The 19,379-nt window shown below is 44.8% G+C and overlaps 1 protein-coding gene across 1 annotated transcript in view; it reads right to left on the bottom strand.

Moving 5' to 3' along the window:
• Window positions 1–16,595, bottom strand: part of fbn3 (fibrillin 3) — a 268,519-nt gene extending 251,924 nt beyond the window's left edge. Inside the window, exons 1-2 of the mRNA XM_078198473.1 lie at window positions 16,145–16,595; window positions 1,266–1,348 (exon numbers count right to left, since the gene is read on the bottom strand). Of these exons, the coding sequence (XP_078054599.1) occupies window positions 1,266–1,348; window positions 16,145–16,320 (259 nt within the window). The 5' untranslated portion in view covers window positions 16,321–16,595. The remainder of the gene's footprint in view (window positions 1–1,265; window positions 1,349–16,144) is intronic.
• Window positions 16,596–19,379: the final 2,784 nt, after the last annotated feature.

The raw sequence follows: 19,379 nt of genomic DNA, 5'->3' as shown, positions 1-19,379 counted from the left end.
TTAGGTCAATTGGCTTAGTAACAAGCTCAACTGCTCCTTAACTATTTTTAAATGGCCTTCGATTTCAGCACCTACCTGCCTACCATTCCATGAGGAATGGCTGGGGGGCTGGGTGGAAAGGCAGTGGGCCAGCCACTCGTCATACTTTACATCTAGCCCCCTCCACCTCCGCTGAAAACACGCTTGGGGCAAATTCCAGCTCCATATTTAAAATGCTGGCTGAACTATGGGCCTGTTTGGATTCACAGGAATTAGGATTGCCAGTTCCTGGAAGTTTCATCCTCTGACCTCCCACCTTCCCTGACCCTACATAGTCAAACACCTATTTTGTTCCTGTTCCCAATGTGTCTAAGTAATAATCATAAATATTTGCAGAATATAAAAGAAACGTATGGTCAAAATTTTCCAGTCCTCCCCGTCGACGAGATCTTCCGGTCCCATTGATGATGACCCCCAACAGCACATTCCCCGTCGGCAGAAGGTGTGGGGCATGCAAAGCACCATAGACATCAGTGGGACCAGATGATTCCGCCGCCGGCCAATGCCTCTGCCGCTGGAAAATACACCGCAGGTGGAGGGGGGGGTCTGGAAAATCCTGCCCATAATTATTTTTAAATCTGCTGTGGATTTTCCTCAGAGGTTACTGGGGGTGGTCCAGGGGATTAATCTTCAATTCCCGCAGACTCCGGGATAATCCTGGAGGCTGACAACTCTAACAGGTTAGTCCAAGGGACTGATATCTGCTAAACAACTAAAGCTTACACCGTTAGAAAGATCGTGGGTTATTTTTGGAAAGTGGGAGTTAAGTGTTGCATCAGGAACTCAGTCTCAATCCAGCACTAATTGGTCTCCAGCTCGACAACATGATGGGTTGACAATATAGAATCATAGAATCCCTGCAGAGGAGTCCATTCGGCCCATCAAGTCTGCACTGACCACAATCCCACCTAGGCCCTATTCCTGTAACCCCACATATTTACCCTGATAATCCCCAGGCACCAGGGTAAATTTGGCATGGCCAGTCAACCTAACCCACACCTCGTTGGACTATGGGAGGTAACCCACACAGACATGGGGAGAATGTGCAAACTCAATACAGACAGTGATCCGAGGCCGGAATTGAACCAGGGTTCCTGGCGCTGTGAGGCAGCAGTGCTAACTACTGTGCCACCATGTCGCCATTAGTTTCGAAGAGAATACGAACGTAACCTAATGAGGCCCAGATTAAATAAACATCCCCAATGGATAGAGTTGGCAGTACTTACGCACAATACATTGGTTACCACCAGGCAATGTTTTCCATCCAGGACAACAATAGGAATGAAACCGAGATCCGCACACATTTGGCCTGAAAGAAAATTAAAGATATCAGTTACACAGAGTCCTCTGACCTCAATGGTTCATGTCGCCTTAGCTATACCCAAAAGCACTGGTAATGGTGGAGCAGACATTTGGACTAGGATTATTGCAGTTCCTTCTTTCTATCACCAGCCATGTTGATTGTTTACAGTAAGGATAATGAAACCACAGGGCTAAAGGGCTGGAATAACTTCTTCCCTACAGATAGCAGTAAGGTCTCTGTTATACTCATCTCTTTTGAAAGTTTCATTCTAGATGTTTCTGGAAACATGCAGAATTCTATTTGTGATCACTGTAGAATGCTGCAAAAATGTGGAACAGTGCAGTAAGACCATCATTCACCTCAAGAATAAATACAATGACCCCCAAATCATTATACCCATAATTTGGAACGTTTTTTGTTTCCATTCTTGAGCCTCCCTGCTGGAAACACCGCGTGGTCCAGTCTGCATTCACCGCAATCCCATTCTTTGGCCAATTCAGTAAGAGATTCTCTGTACAATTCACTGTCCCTAACCTAACCTTCTGGCCCTCCAATGCTTTGTGACAAAGGGGCTGTGAGACTGACACTTGAATCCAACACTAAGATAAAAACGAAATACTGCGGATGCTGGAGATCTGAAATAAAAGTGGAAAGTGCTGGAAAATCTCAGCAGGTCTGGCGACCCCTGTGGAGAAGGTTAGGCCAGAATTTTACGGCCATTCACGCCCTGCTGCCGCTGCAAATGAGGATGGAGAATTTGGCGCTCAGCCAAACCTTCGTTCACTGCAGTGGAACCGGAGAATCCCACCAGTGTGAACAGCCGGAAAATTCCGGCCTCAATGTTTCAAAACCAATGGATGGGATTTTATGGCCTCGCTTATCCCGAAACCAGAAAATCCCGCTTAAGGTCAATGGACTTTTCCATTGTCCGCCCCTCGCCTACTCCGATTCCTGTGGCGGATGGGGTGGTAAAATTCCAGCTAATGTGTCTGTTCTTCTGAACTTAAGAAGTTTCTTGTTCCGAAAAAGAGTCATATTGGACTTGAAATGTTTAACTTTGTTTCTCTCTCCACAGACGCTACCTGACCTGCTGAGATTTTCCAGCACTTTCTGTTTTTATTTCTTGAATCTAATGGTCAGATTCTCACTCGAGGTTAATAGGAGCATTATTAGATCCACAAGTATTTTGACACTTAAATCTATTTACCAATGTTGGGAGGGCTGAAGGGCCTGTTCCTGTGCTGTATTGTTAAAATGGGCCTTAGTGACTCTCATTCAACTCACTAATCAAGGTAAAATTAAGATGTGGCCTAACTAGAGGCCACACCTCATCTCTGGGCCACAGGGTCACTGCAGTGAATATCACAGATTCCCCCAGATAATTCATTCTCTTTCTGTTAGAAACATCCTTCAAGGAAACAAAGAACGTTTTCCAAAAAATCAGCAATTCCAGGCAGATGATGAGGAGGGATTTCAAGGCTTTCGGAGCATCATCGCACAGAGTTCAAATACTTTTCCCAACAAACCACAGTCAAATCAGGTCAATGAGGTAAAACTCTGAATCACCCACAGACAAATTGAGCCCAGAACTGAGAGTATAGAGATTTATTGCAATATGAATTCGACAACTCTGCTGGGATTTATTGATGATAAATGATCCAAGTAAATAGTTCAAACAAAAAGTTTCTGCTAAACTGACTTTGTACAAATAATGCAAGAGCCATATTTGGCCTGCCTCCTTATTATGCAAGTGTTAGTGTTCAGAAGATTTGATTATTATTGTCACCTGTATTGGGATACAGTGAAAAATATTGCTTCTTGCATGCTGTACAGACAAAACATACCATTCATAGAGTACATAAAGGAGAAGAAGGATAGGGTGTAGTGTAGTGTTGTAGTTACAGATAATGTGAAGAGAAAGATCAGCTTAATATATGATAGGACCATTCAAAGGTCTGATGACAGCAAGGAAGAAACTCTTGACTCAGTTTATAGAATCATACAGTGCAAAAGGAGGCCTTTTGGCCCATTGAGTCTGCACTGACCACAATCCCACCCAGGTCCTATCCCCATAACCCCATGCATTTACCCTAGCTAGTCCCCCGACACTAAGGGGCAATTTAGCATGGCTAATCCACCTAACCTGCACACCTTTGGACTGTGGGAGGAAACCAGAGCACCCGGAGGAAACCCATAAAGACACACGGAGAATGTTCAAACTCCGCACAGACAGTGATTGAAGTGGGGAATCGAACTCAGGTCCCTGGGCCATGAGGCAGCAGTGCTTAACCAGTGTGTCACCGTGCCGCCCTAGTTGGTACATGTTTTTAGACTTACTGACATAGATTTCTCTCCAGGAGAACGTCAGGGGCGAATGGGGAAATGTATTTCAGGATGTTTGGTAACCAGTTTCAAACAGGTCTTATATCTGTGTACGACTATGGACTAAGAGCAATATTTGACAGAAGGAGGGACACTGATTAGCACTCCCCTGCTCTCAAATACCCAAAGACTCGGGGCAAGTAGAACTGAGTTAATGTGAATGTCAGGTATGGACCCAACAATTGCAGCAGTGAAACTGTTTTGTTGTAACATCATATCCTTATGACTTACCTTTTCAAATAGCCCAAGACTTAGTCCCAGGCAGTATGCTGCAGTACCGCTTCTGGCCACTGCAGTTCTGTGATTGGCCGGGTTGAAGAGCTGCCGGTCAATTTGATTGGCCGACTGTTCTCAGGGGTGGGAATTCCTTCCAAGGGCAGACAGAAATTCTGCCCACAGCCAATCATCGCTCAAGAGAACCTTCAATGTCAATGGCAGTTGACTGTCAGGATGGCAAGCACCAATCACTCACCATCCTTAAAATTCTACCCTCTGAGTTGGTCATTCTTCACTGATTACTGGCTTAGAGTGTTGTGTTGGTTGCACTATCTTAATTAACACACTGCTGCTCTGCCATCAGCTGCCAAGGCCCAAGACCTGGAATTCATTCCCTGACCCTTTGGCCTCTCTACCTCCTTTAAGACGCTCTTTAAAACCGACTTCTTTGTTCCATCTTTGTCTATCTATCCTCATGTGGTGTCAGATTTTCCCACTGCAATTACTGCGATATTCGCACAGCATGCACTAAACCCCACCTTCATCGTCAGAGAATGCTCCTTTGAGAAGCTTTCAGGTGTTTCACTTTGTTAAAGGTTCCATATCAATGCAAGTTGTTGTTGTTGCTTCCAAGGGACTAATTTGCACTTGCATCAAAAACCAAAACTGGTCAACTCGAGACGGATACCAGATCCCAAAAGGAAATGCTAAACTTCCACCCAAACCCTTTATACCCATGTCCATTGTATGTGACTGCTGTCCAAGCAAAACACTCCAACATCAACTCCAGATCCAAAGATAGCATTTTCTCTAATTAGCTGCTTTAATAGAAGCTTGCTGCTTTAAATCCAAGCAATCCTTTTTGACAGTCCAGTCATTATTGTAGAATTAATTATTGCTGAATGGTTTTATTTAGCTTGAATTACTAGACTGATGACTGATTGCAGCAGATAAATCAACCAGTGTGCAATAGCCATACAACAGGAACAAAGTAGGAATTAAAGGACTGCGCACATATACTCAGATATGTGATCTTATAATTGAGAGGCAATCTGGGACAGACCAAGGCCGACCGAGCAGCATATTCCAATGGATAAAAGCAAATTACTGCGGATGCTGGAATCTGAAACCAAAAGAGAAAATGCTGGAAAATCTCAGCAGGTCTGGCAGCGTCTGTAAGGAGAGAAAAGAGCTGACGTTTCGAGTCCAGATGATACTTTGTCAAAGCTAAAAGGCATAGAAAGCGGGAGATATTTATACTGTAGGGTGAAGGAATGCTGCTAGACCTGCTGAAATTTTCCAGCGTTTTCTCTTTTGGTAGCATATTCCCATGGTTGGAAAAATAGGATGAAGTGAATCATGCAGTATGTGACATCAGGATGGGTTTTAAAATACTGTAAATGGTGATGTAAAGACCGAGGGAGGGAATGTTAGTGGAATAGAAGGTAGTGTGTTTCAGGACATTGAAGGTGCAGGGAGGATGAAGCTTCAGTCAGGATGTGGTTCTTGAAGGATCAAGAGATAATTCAGCAGAGAAGTGACCACAGCTTTAGCAATGGCCGAATAATATGTAAAACCCTCTGAATCACTAATCATTAGGTACAGAAAGGCGAGCTGAGAATGGTATTGACAACGCTGAAACTGGTGGCTCCAAACTCATTCCAAATTAATGTTCCCATCACCTCTCTTCTTTTTAATAAGAGTTTATAGACATTGGTGGCCAAACAGGAACATTATTAAACTAAGGCTGCGTTGATCAGGACTCAGTTCCGAGACCACTAGCAAATGATTAAAGCATGTTCACATATCTGAGCTTTGTTTCTGAACTAAATTCCAAAAACGTAATCAGAACATAGTTGGGTTACTAATTGTTTTACTGTGCGAACATCCTTATTCTTGGGCTTTGAGCTACAGGAGAAGCATTAAGGAATTTTGATGTTCTATTAACTCGATGAAGATGGAATCATAGATTCATAGAATCCCTACAGTGCAGAGGGAGGCCATTCAGCCCATCGAGCCTGCACCAACAACGATCCCACCTAGGCCCTATCCCCGTAACCCCACATATTTACCCTGCTGGCCGTCCTGACACTAAGGGGCAATTTAGCATGGCCAATCAACCTAACCCGCGTATCTTTGGAGTGTTGGAGGAAACCAGAGCACCCGGAGGAAACGCACGCAGACACAGGAGAACGTACAAACTCCACACAGACTATCGATCTTGAACTTGGGCTTTGGAGGGCTTGAATTCTACGAGTTTGGAAATCTAATTGGGTGATCTTCAAATATGAATTTCCAACTATCATTTGGCCTCAAGGTTTGAGATAGGGAGGACAATTAGCCTGGCGTCCTGCTCCCGTCACTATCCACTGACCACTGATAGGTAATGCATGAATGTTTGTGATCGGACACAGCTAAATGATCCCTCAGTATAGGAGGGCATACCTTGCAGTTACTTCCCAAGTAAACCAGTGCTTTAGTAAGAGCTTAGTAAAGTCTAGGCATTCTTAAGATGAAAGAAAAGAAAATAAGGAATCCAGAACACACAAAGACTCATTCTTCAAGCTTACAAATCAGAAAGCTCTCAAGTTGTATTGGCAGCACATTCAAACCTCTCCCCCCCCCCCCCCCCCCCCCCCACCCCCACCACCGGCTTGACCTTTGTGGCTGAGGGATCATGTATCTTCACCCGAGTTTGCACCCGTTTCTCCAAAAATGTCCTTCATCTAGCCACAGGGAGCTGACCACAGAGAACTTACAACCACCATAGACTTTACTTTGTATGACTCATTAAATCCAATTTCCATTTTGTTTCCTGCCGAGTTCCCTGGTGAGGGACAGGAATCTGGGCGACATGTGATTTTCCGAAATCTTTGCATTTTAGAATCTGCCTCTGGGTCTTTCGGATCGCACTACCTGAGCAGTGTGCTCAGGTGGTGGGTGATGAGAGATTCACACCGGCATTTGGGCACTGCTCTACTGATAACATTGCTTACTCATTCTAGAAACACAGGATAATCTTCTCCCAATTATTTCTGGGTCACTGACCAGCGAAGCTCATATAATTAGGGTGGGAACTCCAGATGAGAATTACATTGGAATTGTAGCTCTAGCATTGAGAGTCCAGTATTGTACCGAGGGCTGAAACAAGACCTACACCAGAATTGAAGGCAGGATCACACCAGATATATCCCAGGTCTGTAAGACGCTGAAACGAAGCAAGCACCATTTCAAACCACACAACACAATTTCTCTACAGCTAGTTATAAAGAAATTCCAACATTACTTCATTAAGGCGGCCTATGGAATCCTTTCATTTATTAGCGAGGCATAGAATGTAAGTTATGCTGGAACTATGTAAAACATTAGCCATATTGGCCATAACTTGAATACTGTGTGCTGTTCTGGTCACCTCATTACAGAAAGGATATATTTGTAATAGAGAGGGTACCTAGGAGGTCTACGAGGATGTTGCCAGGACTGGAAAATTGCAGCTCTGAGGAAAAAATGGATAGGCTGCAATTGTTCTCCATGGATCAGAGGTGCTGAATGATGCTTTGATTGTGATGTAGAGAACTGTGAGGACCCTGGACAGAATGGATAGGAAGGGGCTAATTACTTCAGCAGAGAGATCAGTGACTGGGTGACATAGATTTAAAGTGACTCGTAGAAAGATCAGAGGGGAAATTAGGAAAAGATCTCGGGCAGAATTTTACCATCCCACCCGTCACGGGAATCGTAGCAAGTGGGACACGAACGATGCAAAGGTCCGTTGACCTTGGGCGGGACTTTCTGGCCTTGGGGAAATGGGCTGGAAAATCCCACCCCTCATCTCTGGCATGTTGATCTTTAAGCATGAGAAGTCTTTCAGAACTCAACTCCACACCCACCCAAGTGTCCATTCTTCCTGAAGCTGGACAATAATTATCAAGATGTGGAGATGCCGGCGTTGGACTGGGGTAAACACAGTAAGAAGTTTAACAACACCAGGTTAAAGTCCAACAGGTTTATTTGGTAGCAAAAGCCACACAAGCTTTCGGAGCCCCAAGCCCCTTCTTCAGGTGGCTTGGGGCTCCGAAAGCTTGTGTGGCTTTTGCTACCAAATAAACCTGTTGGACTTTAACCTGGTGTTGTTAAACTTCTTACAATAATTATCAACACAGAGTTGCAGGAATGGCTGCATAATTGAGCCCAAACAACTTGTCACCTATATCCAACAATACCCACATTTTTCAGGAGCAGGAACCCTGGCTGATTTTGCCTTCCTTAACACTTGTTCAGTCAGGCGAACCTTAGCCTCTGTCACTACTGTCACCCAGTTAAGGAACTTGGGCCATTGCTGAACGGTATCAGTTAATGACTGTGCCAGAAACAAAATTTCAATGCAAAGAGTTAAAATTGCCTGCTTTTGAAGCATTCAGGAACACAGACACTTCTTGTTGTTCGCCAACCACTAGCTAAAGCAAACCCACAATTTGAAATGGCCATTCTAATTGCTGTCTCCTTTCCCCAGGGTCACTCTCAGGATTTATTTGAAGATCACAGCTGTTCACTGGCTGACAATAACATGAAATTTGCCTGAAAATTAGATGAATGTCTCAGGTAGAAATGATAAGTATGAACGCTATCTATTGTACGGGTCCCTTAAATAAAGAATTATCCCTCCGTCCATACAGAATGGCAGGAATGACCACACTGCCAATTGGAGAGTTTGTTTACAGAGCACATTCACATCAGTACTTCCCTGCAAGATATGCAAGCATTTTTGTTGAAATAAAGGGAATGGACTGTAACTACTGGCCTCCAATAACCCACATTTTGTTCGCTATTCTGCTAATCCAAGCCAGTTAGCACTTTTACTAAAGTAGGAAATTAACACAAATTGAATTTATTCTGGGTTAAACTGCCCTAATTGACCAAAATAGACTAAACCCACAGCCTAACCAGTCTTTGATCAAATCAGTGGAGATACTTGACATGAGAATAAGGCTAATAGTTAACACCCCCACCTTGTATTCTGTTTGTGTTGATGAATGAAGGCCATTTCATTCTGTTCAGAGTGATCTGGAGATGCAGTAAATAGCCCCAATCAGCATGGCTGAGTGGAGAGGTGTAAATGGACAGGTATTCTGCAGTTATTGTGTTCATAGAATCATAGAAACCCTACAGTGCAGAAAGAGGCCATTTGGCCCAACGAGTCTGCACCGACCACAATCCCAGCCAGGCCCTACCCCCTTATCCCTATACATATTTACCCGCTAATCCCTCTAACCTACGCATCTCAGCACACTAAGGGGCAATTTTTAGCATGGCCAATCAACTTAACCCGCACATCTTTGGACTGTGAGAGGAAACCGGAGCACCCGGAGGAAACCCACGCAGACACAAGGAGAATGTGCAAACTCCACACAGACAGTCACCCAAACCGGGAATCGAACCCAGGTCCCTGGAGCTGTAAAGCAGCAGTGCTAACCACTGTGCTACTGTGCCGCCCATACGGTGTTGTACATACTTCTTTTCTTCAGAAGGTTAAATGGATGGGGTGGAGTCTACGATATGGTAAAAGGTAAAGTTGCCATAGTTCCAGATGACCATAGACTGCTCTCCCCCTTGTGGGTTGAGTGCAGGAGAGGGTAGATTACACATGGGCTGGAGAGGGAGTGGGTCAATTAAGCAGCATTTTTGTTGCCTTGTACTTTCTGCTACTGTGGTATTTATACAGAGAATGTAGGTGGGACTTTACGGCTTCGCTCTTCCCAAAACTGTAAAATCCTGCCTGAGATCAATGGGCCTTTCCATGATCCACCCTTTGCCTGCTCTGATTCCCATGGTGGGCAGGACAGTAAAATTCCAGCCTATGTGATGAGATTTATACAGACAATAAATACCGTACAGCAACATGTGTGCCTTTGTTTTCTTGTCTCTACCCCATAAGCACTCTTTAGATTACTTTCTACCACATATTCGCTCCTGACCAAGACAGCAGACAAAAGCCTGAGCTGAGTTCAAATGATGCGCTTGGAGCTGCTAGGATTTGAATAAAGAATTGTCGGAGAAAAACATGAAACTTTCACACCAGTTCTGTGACATAAGGCTAGCAACTCACCTATCCCGAGACTGTGTGGGCCATCTAGAAGAGTTTTGGGTCATCATGGGGACAATCAATCAACATGAACAGAAAATTGCTTCATGCAGTGAAATTCTCTGGATTTATAGACTATCAAAGCAATGGTCTCAATCTTTATTAACTCCCATTATCAATGAATCAATATATAAGTCTGCAGTGAACAATGATTTCTGTAACACAGAACTACACCTTCCTTACAATCATACTTCACTGGTAACATCCACCTCTACAAAAACAATGTTGTTCCAAACTCTATTGCAAAAATCACAGCAGAACTTTGGAGTCAAGTTCTGACCCAGCTCTGGAGAGAACCATTGGGAGGGCCACCTGGACAGGGCAATCTCTCATGCCTTGAGTTTGACACTGCATGGTCCATAACTCCAGTGTGGCTTAACCGGCTCAAAACAAGTTTCTGCTTGCCTAGTGGGAGAGAATCGGGGGGATGGCGTCACTGGGGCAGATTTCCTTGAGAATGGTCAAACTTTAAACACAGTAAGAAGTCTAACAACACCAGGTTAAAGTCCAACAGGCTTATTTGGTAGCAAACGCCACTAGCCTTTGGAGTGTGGTGTTTCATCAGGTGAGTGGGAGATCTGCTCACAAACAGGGCATACATAGACACAAACTCAATTTACAGAATAATGATTGGAATGTGAGTCTTTACAGCTAATCAAGTCTTAAAGGTACATTCAATGTGAGTGGAGAGAGCATTAAGCACAGGTTAAAGAGATGTGTATTGTCTCCAGACATGACAGATAGTGAGATTTTGCAAGTCCAGGCAAGTTGTGGGGGTTACAGATAGTGTGACATGAACCCAAGATCCCGGTTGAGGCCGTCCTCATGTGTGTGGAACTTGGCTATCAGTCTCTGCTCAGCGACTCTGCGCTGTCGTGTGTCATGAAGGCCGCCTTGGAGAACGCTTACCTGAAGATCAGAGGCCGAATGCCCGTGACCGCTGAAGTGCTCCCCAACAGGAAGAGAACAGTCTTGCCTGGTGATTGTCGAGTGGTGTTCATTCATCCGTTGTCGCAGTGTCTGCATGGTTTCTCCAATGTACCATGCCTCGGGACATCCTTTCCTGCAGCGTATCAGGTACATTGATACGCTGCAGGAAAGGATGTCCCGAGGCATGGTACATTGGAGAAACCATGCAGACGCTATGACAACGGATGAATGAACACCGCTCGACAATCACCAGGCAAGACTGTTCTCTTCCTGTTGGGGAGCACTTCAGCGGGCATTCGGCCTCTGATCTTCGGGTAAGCGTTCTCCAAGGCGGCCTTCACGACACACGACAGCGCAGAGTCGCTGAGCAGAGACTGATAGACAGGTTCCGCACACATGAGGACGGCCTCAACCGGGATCTTGGGTTCATGTCACACTATCTGTAACCCCCACAACTTGCCTGGACTTGCAAAATCTCACTAGCTGTCCTGTCTGGAGACAATACACATCTCTTTAACCTGTGCTTAATGCTCTCTCCACTTACATTGTCTGTACCTTTAAGACTTGATTAGCTGTAAAGACTCACATTCCAATCATTATTCTGTAAATTGAGTTTGTGTCTCTGTATGCCCTGTTTGTGAGCAGATCTCCCACTCCACCTGACGAAGGAGCAACACGCTCCAAAGGCTAGTGGCGTTTGGTACCAAATAAACCTGTTGGACTTTAACCTAGTGTTGTTAGACTTCTTACTGTGTTTACCCCAGTCCAACGCCGGCATCTCCACATCAAACTTTAAACACGCAGAGCTCTCTTATGACAAAGAGAATTTGAGTCAGAACTTGCCAGAAATCAGGTCCAACTTAGCTGTTGTCAGACCCTTTACTAATATATATATGCACCCTGAATTGTACGGAGGTCAAAATCCTGGGATTCCCTCCTAACGGCATTGTGGGTCAACCCACAGCATGTGGGTTCAAGAAGGCAGCTCACCACCACCTTTACAACAGCATAGATCGGGTTGACAGTCAGAATTTTTTTCACAGAGTTGAAATGTCCAATAGGAGGCATGCACTTAAGGCGAGAGGAGGAAAGTTCAAAGGAGATGTGAGGGGCAAGTTTTTTGCACAGAGAATGATCGGTGTCTGGAATGGGCTGCCAGGTGTGGTCGTGCAGGCAGATACGATAGGGGTGTTTAAGAAGCTTTTAGATAAGTACATGAATATGCAAGGAATAGAGGGATATGTTCCACGAGAAGGCAGAAGGAATTCATTTAATTTGACGTCATGTTTGGTACAACAACGTGGGCCGAAGGGCCTGTTCTTGTGCTGTATTGTTCTAGGTTCTAACTAGGGATGGGCAATAAATGTTGGCCAGCCAGTGACGCCAATGTCCCATGATTGAATATTTAAAAAAACAGCGCTGTGTCACTCAAACATAATTTAGCACAATCCAAATTGGATGAAAGAATTACAGTGTGATAGAAAAACTCTGATCTTTGAATCACTGATTAACACCAGTTAAAAGGCCAGGAGAGCTTGACTTTTGTATTTGGTCTTGTTGAAAACAGATTCATTCCTGTGATGTAATGGCAATAATATGCTCACACTGGGTTTGTCTGAATCAATCCAACTCACTTTTTGCTATGTTTTACTCATTACACCAGAGGAAAGATTTAATGGCATGATCAAAGAGAAAGAGAGAGGTAAAACAACACAAATGTCAATCCAATGTTAGAAATGAAGAAAATTTCCTTTAGATTAAATCTATCACTATTACTGTAAACATCAGATTACCAAGTGTGGATTTAAACTTACTGTATTTTTTTAGAATTCAGAAATAGTTGCAATTATCAATGTTTCAGACATGGCACTAAGAAACATCTGGTTCAAAATATCTGAAGGATATATATTACTCATAAACTGTAATGTAGATATGTAAAGTTAAGCAAACTCACCAAACTCACTAACGGTTATAAAACAACTATTATCTCAAAACTTCCTTCAAGAAAAATCATTGAGGATCTCCATGTGTCCTAGTGGATATTCATTGATTCCACAATGTTAAACATTGACCATGTGTGTTGAGGGTGGGGATCCCACATATTCACAACCCAATCTTTAGGTTACAGACATTACATTTGCAATAGTGAATTCATTTTAGTTCGAAATACATTACAGATTAGGATGAATAAATCTCAAAGGTTTCGCTGTGTTCCAATTATCTAGAAAAGTGATGATTTCTGCCTCTTGCTGATGCAGTTTAAGGCAACTCTCACTGCTTTTACAATCGAGCAACTTTGCGTCTGCATCAGTTTGTAAACGGCACTCTGCACGTATAGCATTCAAAGGCAATCACACTTGGTTCAATTGCTACCCAGGAGAAATAATTATTCACAAAGTTTTCATCTGAATCGAGGATTTCAGGAACATGTACATTTCAACTCAACTGACACTTAAAAGTTAATTGCTGCTGAATTACAAAAACTTCACTGGAAAATCAACTCAAAGAGCTACGGCAGGCTGGCAACTTGCAACACACACCATGTTCATTGTCCTGTCACAGTCTAGCTTTGGGGCTTCTGGGTAAAGGTACAATGTCTCCATCCTTCAATGGCATCCATATAGGAGGCAGTTCAGTGGCCCACTTCGTCATAGAGTCATACAGTGTAGAAAAGGTCCTTCAGCCCATTGAGTCTGCACTGACAAAAGCTGTATTAAATCTACACTAATCCCAACTTTCCAGCACTTAGCTTTGAATATTATGACATTTTGAATGCTCATCCATGTACCTTTTAAAGATTGTGAGGTTTTCCACTTTATTCCCCTCCCAGGCAGTGAATTCCACACTCCCACCACCCTCTGGATCAAATCCCCTCTAAACCTCCTGCCCATTACCTTAAAATTATGCCTCCTCATTATTGACCCTTTAACTAAGGGGAACATCTGCATTCTATTCACCCTGTCCATACCTCTCATAATCTTACACACCTCAATCAGGTCCCCCCTCAGACTCCTCCGTTCCAAACCTATCCAGCCTCTCTTCATAGCTCAAATGATCCATCCCAGGCAACATTCTGGTGAATCTCTTCTGCACCCTCTCCAATGCAATCACATCCTTCCTATGGTGAGGCAACCAGAACTGCACACAGTACTCCAGCTGTGGCCTAATTAAAGTTTTGTACAACTCCAATATAACCTCCCTGCTCTTATCATCTATGCTATGACTGATAAGGGCAAGTGTCCTGTATGCCTTCTTAACTACCCTTTTAACCTGTCCTGCCACCTTCAGGGATCTGTGGACAAGCACCCCAAGATCCCTCTGTTCCACTGAGCTTCCGAGTGTCCTGCCATTCATTAAGTATTCCCATGTCTTGTCACTCCAAAGTTCCAAAGTGCATCGCTTCGCACCTTTCAGGGTTAAAATTCCATCTGTCACTGATCTGCCCATCTGACAAACCCATCGATATCTTCTTGCAACCTAAGACATTCTTCCTCACTATTGACCCTGCCAATCTTTGTGTCATCCACAAACTTGCTTATCATCCCGCCCCCCAACTTGAAAATAAAATGCAGATTTCTGTGCAATCTTCACACAATTTAATTCAAGCCCCTCATACTTCCTGAGTAATTTCTAGGTTTGTGATTTAATCAAGATCCTGGCTACTGACCAGCCAGAGAAGCACGGCTTCAAACTCCAATTATTCCCACTATATCTTTGACAATAATCTATCTGCTAAAATCAACATTGTTGCCAGCAGTGTTTTCATTGCCTTGGCCTGTCTCATCTGTGGCACGGTGGTACAGTTGTCAGCACTTCTACTTCACAGTGCTGGGCACCTGGGTTCAATTCTGGCCTCGGGTGACTGTGTGGAGTTTGCACTTTCTCCCCGTGTCTTCGTGGGTTTCCTCCAGGTGCTCTGATTTCCTCCCACAGTCAAAAGATGTACGGGTTAGGTTGATTGGCCACGCTAAATTGCCCCTCAGTCAGGGGTTACGGGGATAGGGCCTGGGTGGGATTGTTGTTGGTGCAGTCTCGATGGAGCGAATGGCCTCCTTCTGCATTGTAGGGATTCTATGATTTAACCCTACTCACTTCATTGCATTTCTCTCTGTTTTACAACTTAATGAAACCCAACCCATCAACATTGGCCATATGGGCCTTCCATTAATCAGACCTCTGTCTTGGTAAATTAAAATCCAGACCATTGGGCTGAGGTCATCATGGGAAAAGAGATGGATGGTAGAATGTAATCCCAAAACAGTGATAACATTTCTGGAATCCCATGTAATAAACAAATGGAATTTGGCTTATTCGGCCTCTTATGAACAATTACCCCCTGATTAGAACGAATTTCCTGAGAGGTGTTCCGGGCTGATTCCATGTGCTATTTGGTGGCTCTGGGTTTTGAAGGGTTGTTAAACATACAGAAGGAAATGTACACTTATACAAGGACAAATGCATGTTTTTGCTTTGAAAGATTTTTTTTTACAAGTAGGTCCTATAAACTCTCTCCAGGTCTTGACATTTTGCCAGTCCAAGTCACAGTTCTCTTTAAACCGCCCCCCCCCCCCCTCCTTCCCCTTAAGATCTCTCTCTCTCCCCCCACCCCCCACCCCCTTCCAATGTCACATTCCAACCAAGACAAAGGACTCGGCTCCTCTCAAAAGCTGCCCTGAAAGAATCCAGATCCTCTTTTTATTCCGGGATACCTCACCCTGCTTTTCCAATTGAAACACTCGGCACCGAACATCCCCTTTAGCTCTGAGCCGAACAGCTGGCTGCCTTCCACTTTTTAACCGCATTCCCAAACTCCCAAAAACAAAGGCACAAAGTTTTGGGGGGTGGCCGGGTGGAGCACAGAGAGCAGATGGAGTGACCAAACGACTCCGGACTCCTGGCAAACTTTTCCTGTATTGAAACTTGGTCATGTCTAAAAAAGAACTTCAGATGCTCAGCTGCGTTACTGAGTTCCATCTGTGTTTTGTTAAAAAAAAAGATAAGATTTCTAAATCAACTCTGATAATGACCACATTCAGAATGAAATGGGTTTTTCTAGCTTTCTCCCCCCTGTTAGAAATTTGACTGTAATTCTTTTCTCTCCGGATTATTTGCAATTAAGGATTGAATTTTACCCTCTCAAGTTGTCTTGACCTCGTCTCCTGACCCGCGATTGTAATTCTCTGTCTCCGGCTCCTGTGAATCTCACTGCTCCAAACTGGCTTGCTTGTTGGGTTAACGCTTCTTCAATGGTAAAACAGATTAAAATCGCACATCCCAGTACAAACTTGGCTATCCACCATGCCCCCATACTGCAACCTCCAAGTCAACGCTTCAAATTGTTGCAGCCCCCCGATCCTCTCCAATTGGGCTGAAGAGAGACACAGAGAGAGGGGGGGAAAAAGTTAAGAGTTGTCTCCAAACTCCCACTCCTCTCACATCAAGTGCTGAGACAGACAGCAGCCGGTTCCGAGGACTGGAGGGGTAAGCACCGTGCACACTAGAGTTTTAAACAAAGAGGCAAAAAGTTTATCATCAATGGCAGCGTTCTGCTGAGCCGCATCTGCTTCTAATCAGGACATAGAGAATTCCTTCAGGGTCGGGAGATCCTGATCAGCTCAGAGCTCTTTGTTTGGTGGGAGATCTGGGCCGGGGAGGGAATGAAATCCTAGCCCGAGGAGGGAGGGAGGGGGTGGGGGGGAAAGCTGGATCCAAACTGGAGGCGGTCCTTCTCTTCGGTGAGGGGCTATTAGAGAAACCCAGCACATTCCTGAGTCACAACTTCCATGGGGATCTGAAATTAACAAGGAACAGCCAAACACTTTTTTTTTCTCAGCTGCGAGATTCCCCCCTTTCCTTGTCAATTTCAGGTCAATTTCAAACTCTCCCAGCCACGCCGAGGACTTTAATAAATGTCACCTCCGGGCAGAAATGAACACGAGTTGACCAAGTGAAAAGAGCAGAGGTGGAAATGGATGGGGAAGAAACATATATTCTCAATCAGAACCACATCGTCGAAGTGGCTACATCGCTGCCTTGGCTGGAGATTACATTCCCAGGCAGATGGTCCCACAGGTGATTAGGGAATGTACTGAATAAAGTTCCTGCTCCAAAGCAAGTTCGGCAAACCAAGAATTTGTTCTCCAAACCATCCCAACTCCAATCCAAGCCCAGCGCTTACCCCTCACCCAGAGAACCCCGGTTTCAAAATCAGCCCATTTGCAAAGCCTCACTCCTGAATGATTTCTTCCAACCGAATCTTTGAACAGAATGAGTGGGTCATAGAATCATAGAATTCTACAGTGCAGAAGGAGGCCATTCAGCCCATCGAGTCTGCACTGACCACAATCCCACCCAGGCCCTATCCCCATAACCACATGCACTTACCGTAGCTAGTCCCCCTGACACTAAGGGCAATTTAGCATGGTCAATCGACCAAACCCGCACATCTCTGGACTGTGGGAGGAAACCGGAGAACCCGGAGAAAACCCACGCAGACATGGGGAGAATGTGCAAACTCCACACACAAGCCAGGAATCGAACCTGGGTTCCTGGTGCTGTGAGGCAGCAATGCTAACCACCATGCTACCCACGGGTCACATGTAAATGTGCACCACATGGCAGCTTTTGTGAACATCCATTCTTAGTAGCACCATGATGTCCACACTCTTGTGATATTATCAGTCACCCCCGCATTGGGCAGCGCAACACCCCGATGGAGGAGATGGCCACCTTTATGGGACTAAACCAGCCTACGTGTGTTCCTGGCTCTTCCACTTTCATACAAGCTTTGCACAAAGATGACAAGGTTTGATTTAATTAACAGATTCGTAACAATAGTGTTGGCAGGAGTCCACAAATTCACAGATAACTAGAGTCAGGGGGAAGGTTGTCAGTTCAGGGTGTAGTCAGATTGTAGAATGAGGATATTGATGTGGCCAATTTAAACAAGGTCAGGAAACAGTGGTGTTGGTGGGGGGGGGGGGGGGTGGAGAGCGGAGGTTGCATTGTTGAACCCAGGAAGAATTGAAGAATATGATGAGCAGCTGGGTAGGTTGGAGTAAGGGATAGAATGGAAAGATGGGTAGGTGGGATTGAAAACTCAGGTGGGGATGAAGGAAAATTGATGGAATTGAAAGATAAAAGGAGGAGGTGGGACAGAGGGCTTTGTAGTTTTTATTTATTCATGGGGTGTGGGTAACACTGGCTAGACCAGCATTTATCGCCCATCCCTAATTGCCTTTGCAAAGGTGGGAGGTGAGCCGCTTTCTTGAACCGCTGCAGTCCTTGTGGTGTAGGTGCATCCACAGTGCTGTTAGGGAGGGAGTTCCAGGATTTTGACCCAGGGACATTAAAGGAAAGGAAGATATATTTCCAAGTCAGGATGGTGAGTGACTTGGAGGAGAATTTGCAGGTGGTGGTGTTCCCAGGTATCTGCTGTCCTGGTCCTCCTAGATGTTAGAGGTCGCAGGTTTGGAAGCTGCTGTTGAAGGAGCCTTGGTGAGTTGCTGTAGTGCATCTTGTAGATAGTACACACTGCTGCCACTGTGTGTTAGTGGTGGAGCAAGTAGGTGTTTGTGTAACGAGTACCAATCAAGTGGCTGCTTTGTCCTGGTGGCGTTGAGCTTCTTGAGTATCATTTGAGCTGGACACATCCAGAAAATTGGAGAGTATTCCATCACACTCCTGACTTGTGCCTTGTAGATGGTGAGTCAGGAGGTGAGTTACTTTCTGCAGAATTCCCAGCCTCTGACCTAGTCTTGTAGCCATGGTATTTATATGGTTGGTTCAGTTTAGTTTCTGGTCAATGGTAACTCCCAGGATTTGATAGTGGGAGATTCATCTATGTCAAGTGGAGATAGTTAGGGTCTCTCTCATTGGAAATGGTCATTGCCTGGCGCTTGCATTGTGTGAATGTTATTTGTCAGTCCAAGCCTGAATGTTGCTCAGGTCTGGCTGCATATGGGCACAACCTGCTTCAGTGTTTGAGCAGTCACAAATGGTGCAAAACATTGTGCAATCACCCACAAACATCCCACTTCTGACCTTATAATGGAGGGAAGGTCATTGATGAAGCAGCAGAAATGGTTGGGCCTTGGACATTACCCTGAGGGACTCCTGCAGTGATGTCCTGGGACTGAGATGATTGACCTCCAACAACCACAACCATCTTCCTTTGGGCTGGGTTTGACTCCAACAGTGGAGAGTTTTCCCTCTGATTCCCTTTGACTCCAGTTTTTCTAAGGCTCCTTGATGCCATACCCGGTCAAATGATGCCTGGTTGTCAAAGGCAGTCACTTTCACCTCACTTCTTGAGTTCAACTCTTTTTTTTCAGTTTGTGGAGATCGTGGTGGTGGGGGTCGGCGGGG

This window comes from Mustelus asterias, chromosome 26 (genome assembly GCF_964213995.1).
Source record: "Mustelus asterias chromosome 26, sMusAst1.hap1.1, whole genome shotgun sequence".
NCBI lineage: Eukaryota > Metazoa > Chordata > Chondrichthyes > Carcharhiniformes > Triakidae > Mustelus > Mustelus asterias.
This window is presented reverse-complemented; position numbering and strand designations above follow the sequence as displayed.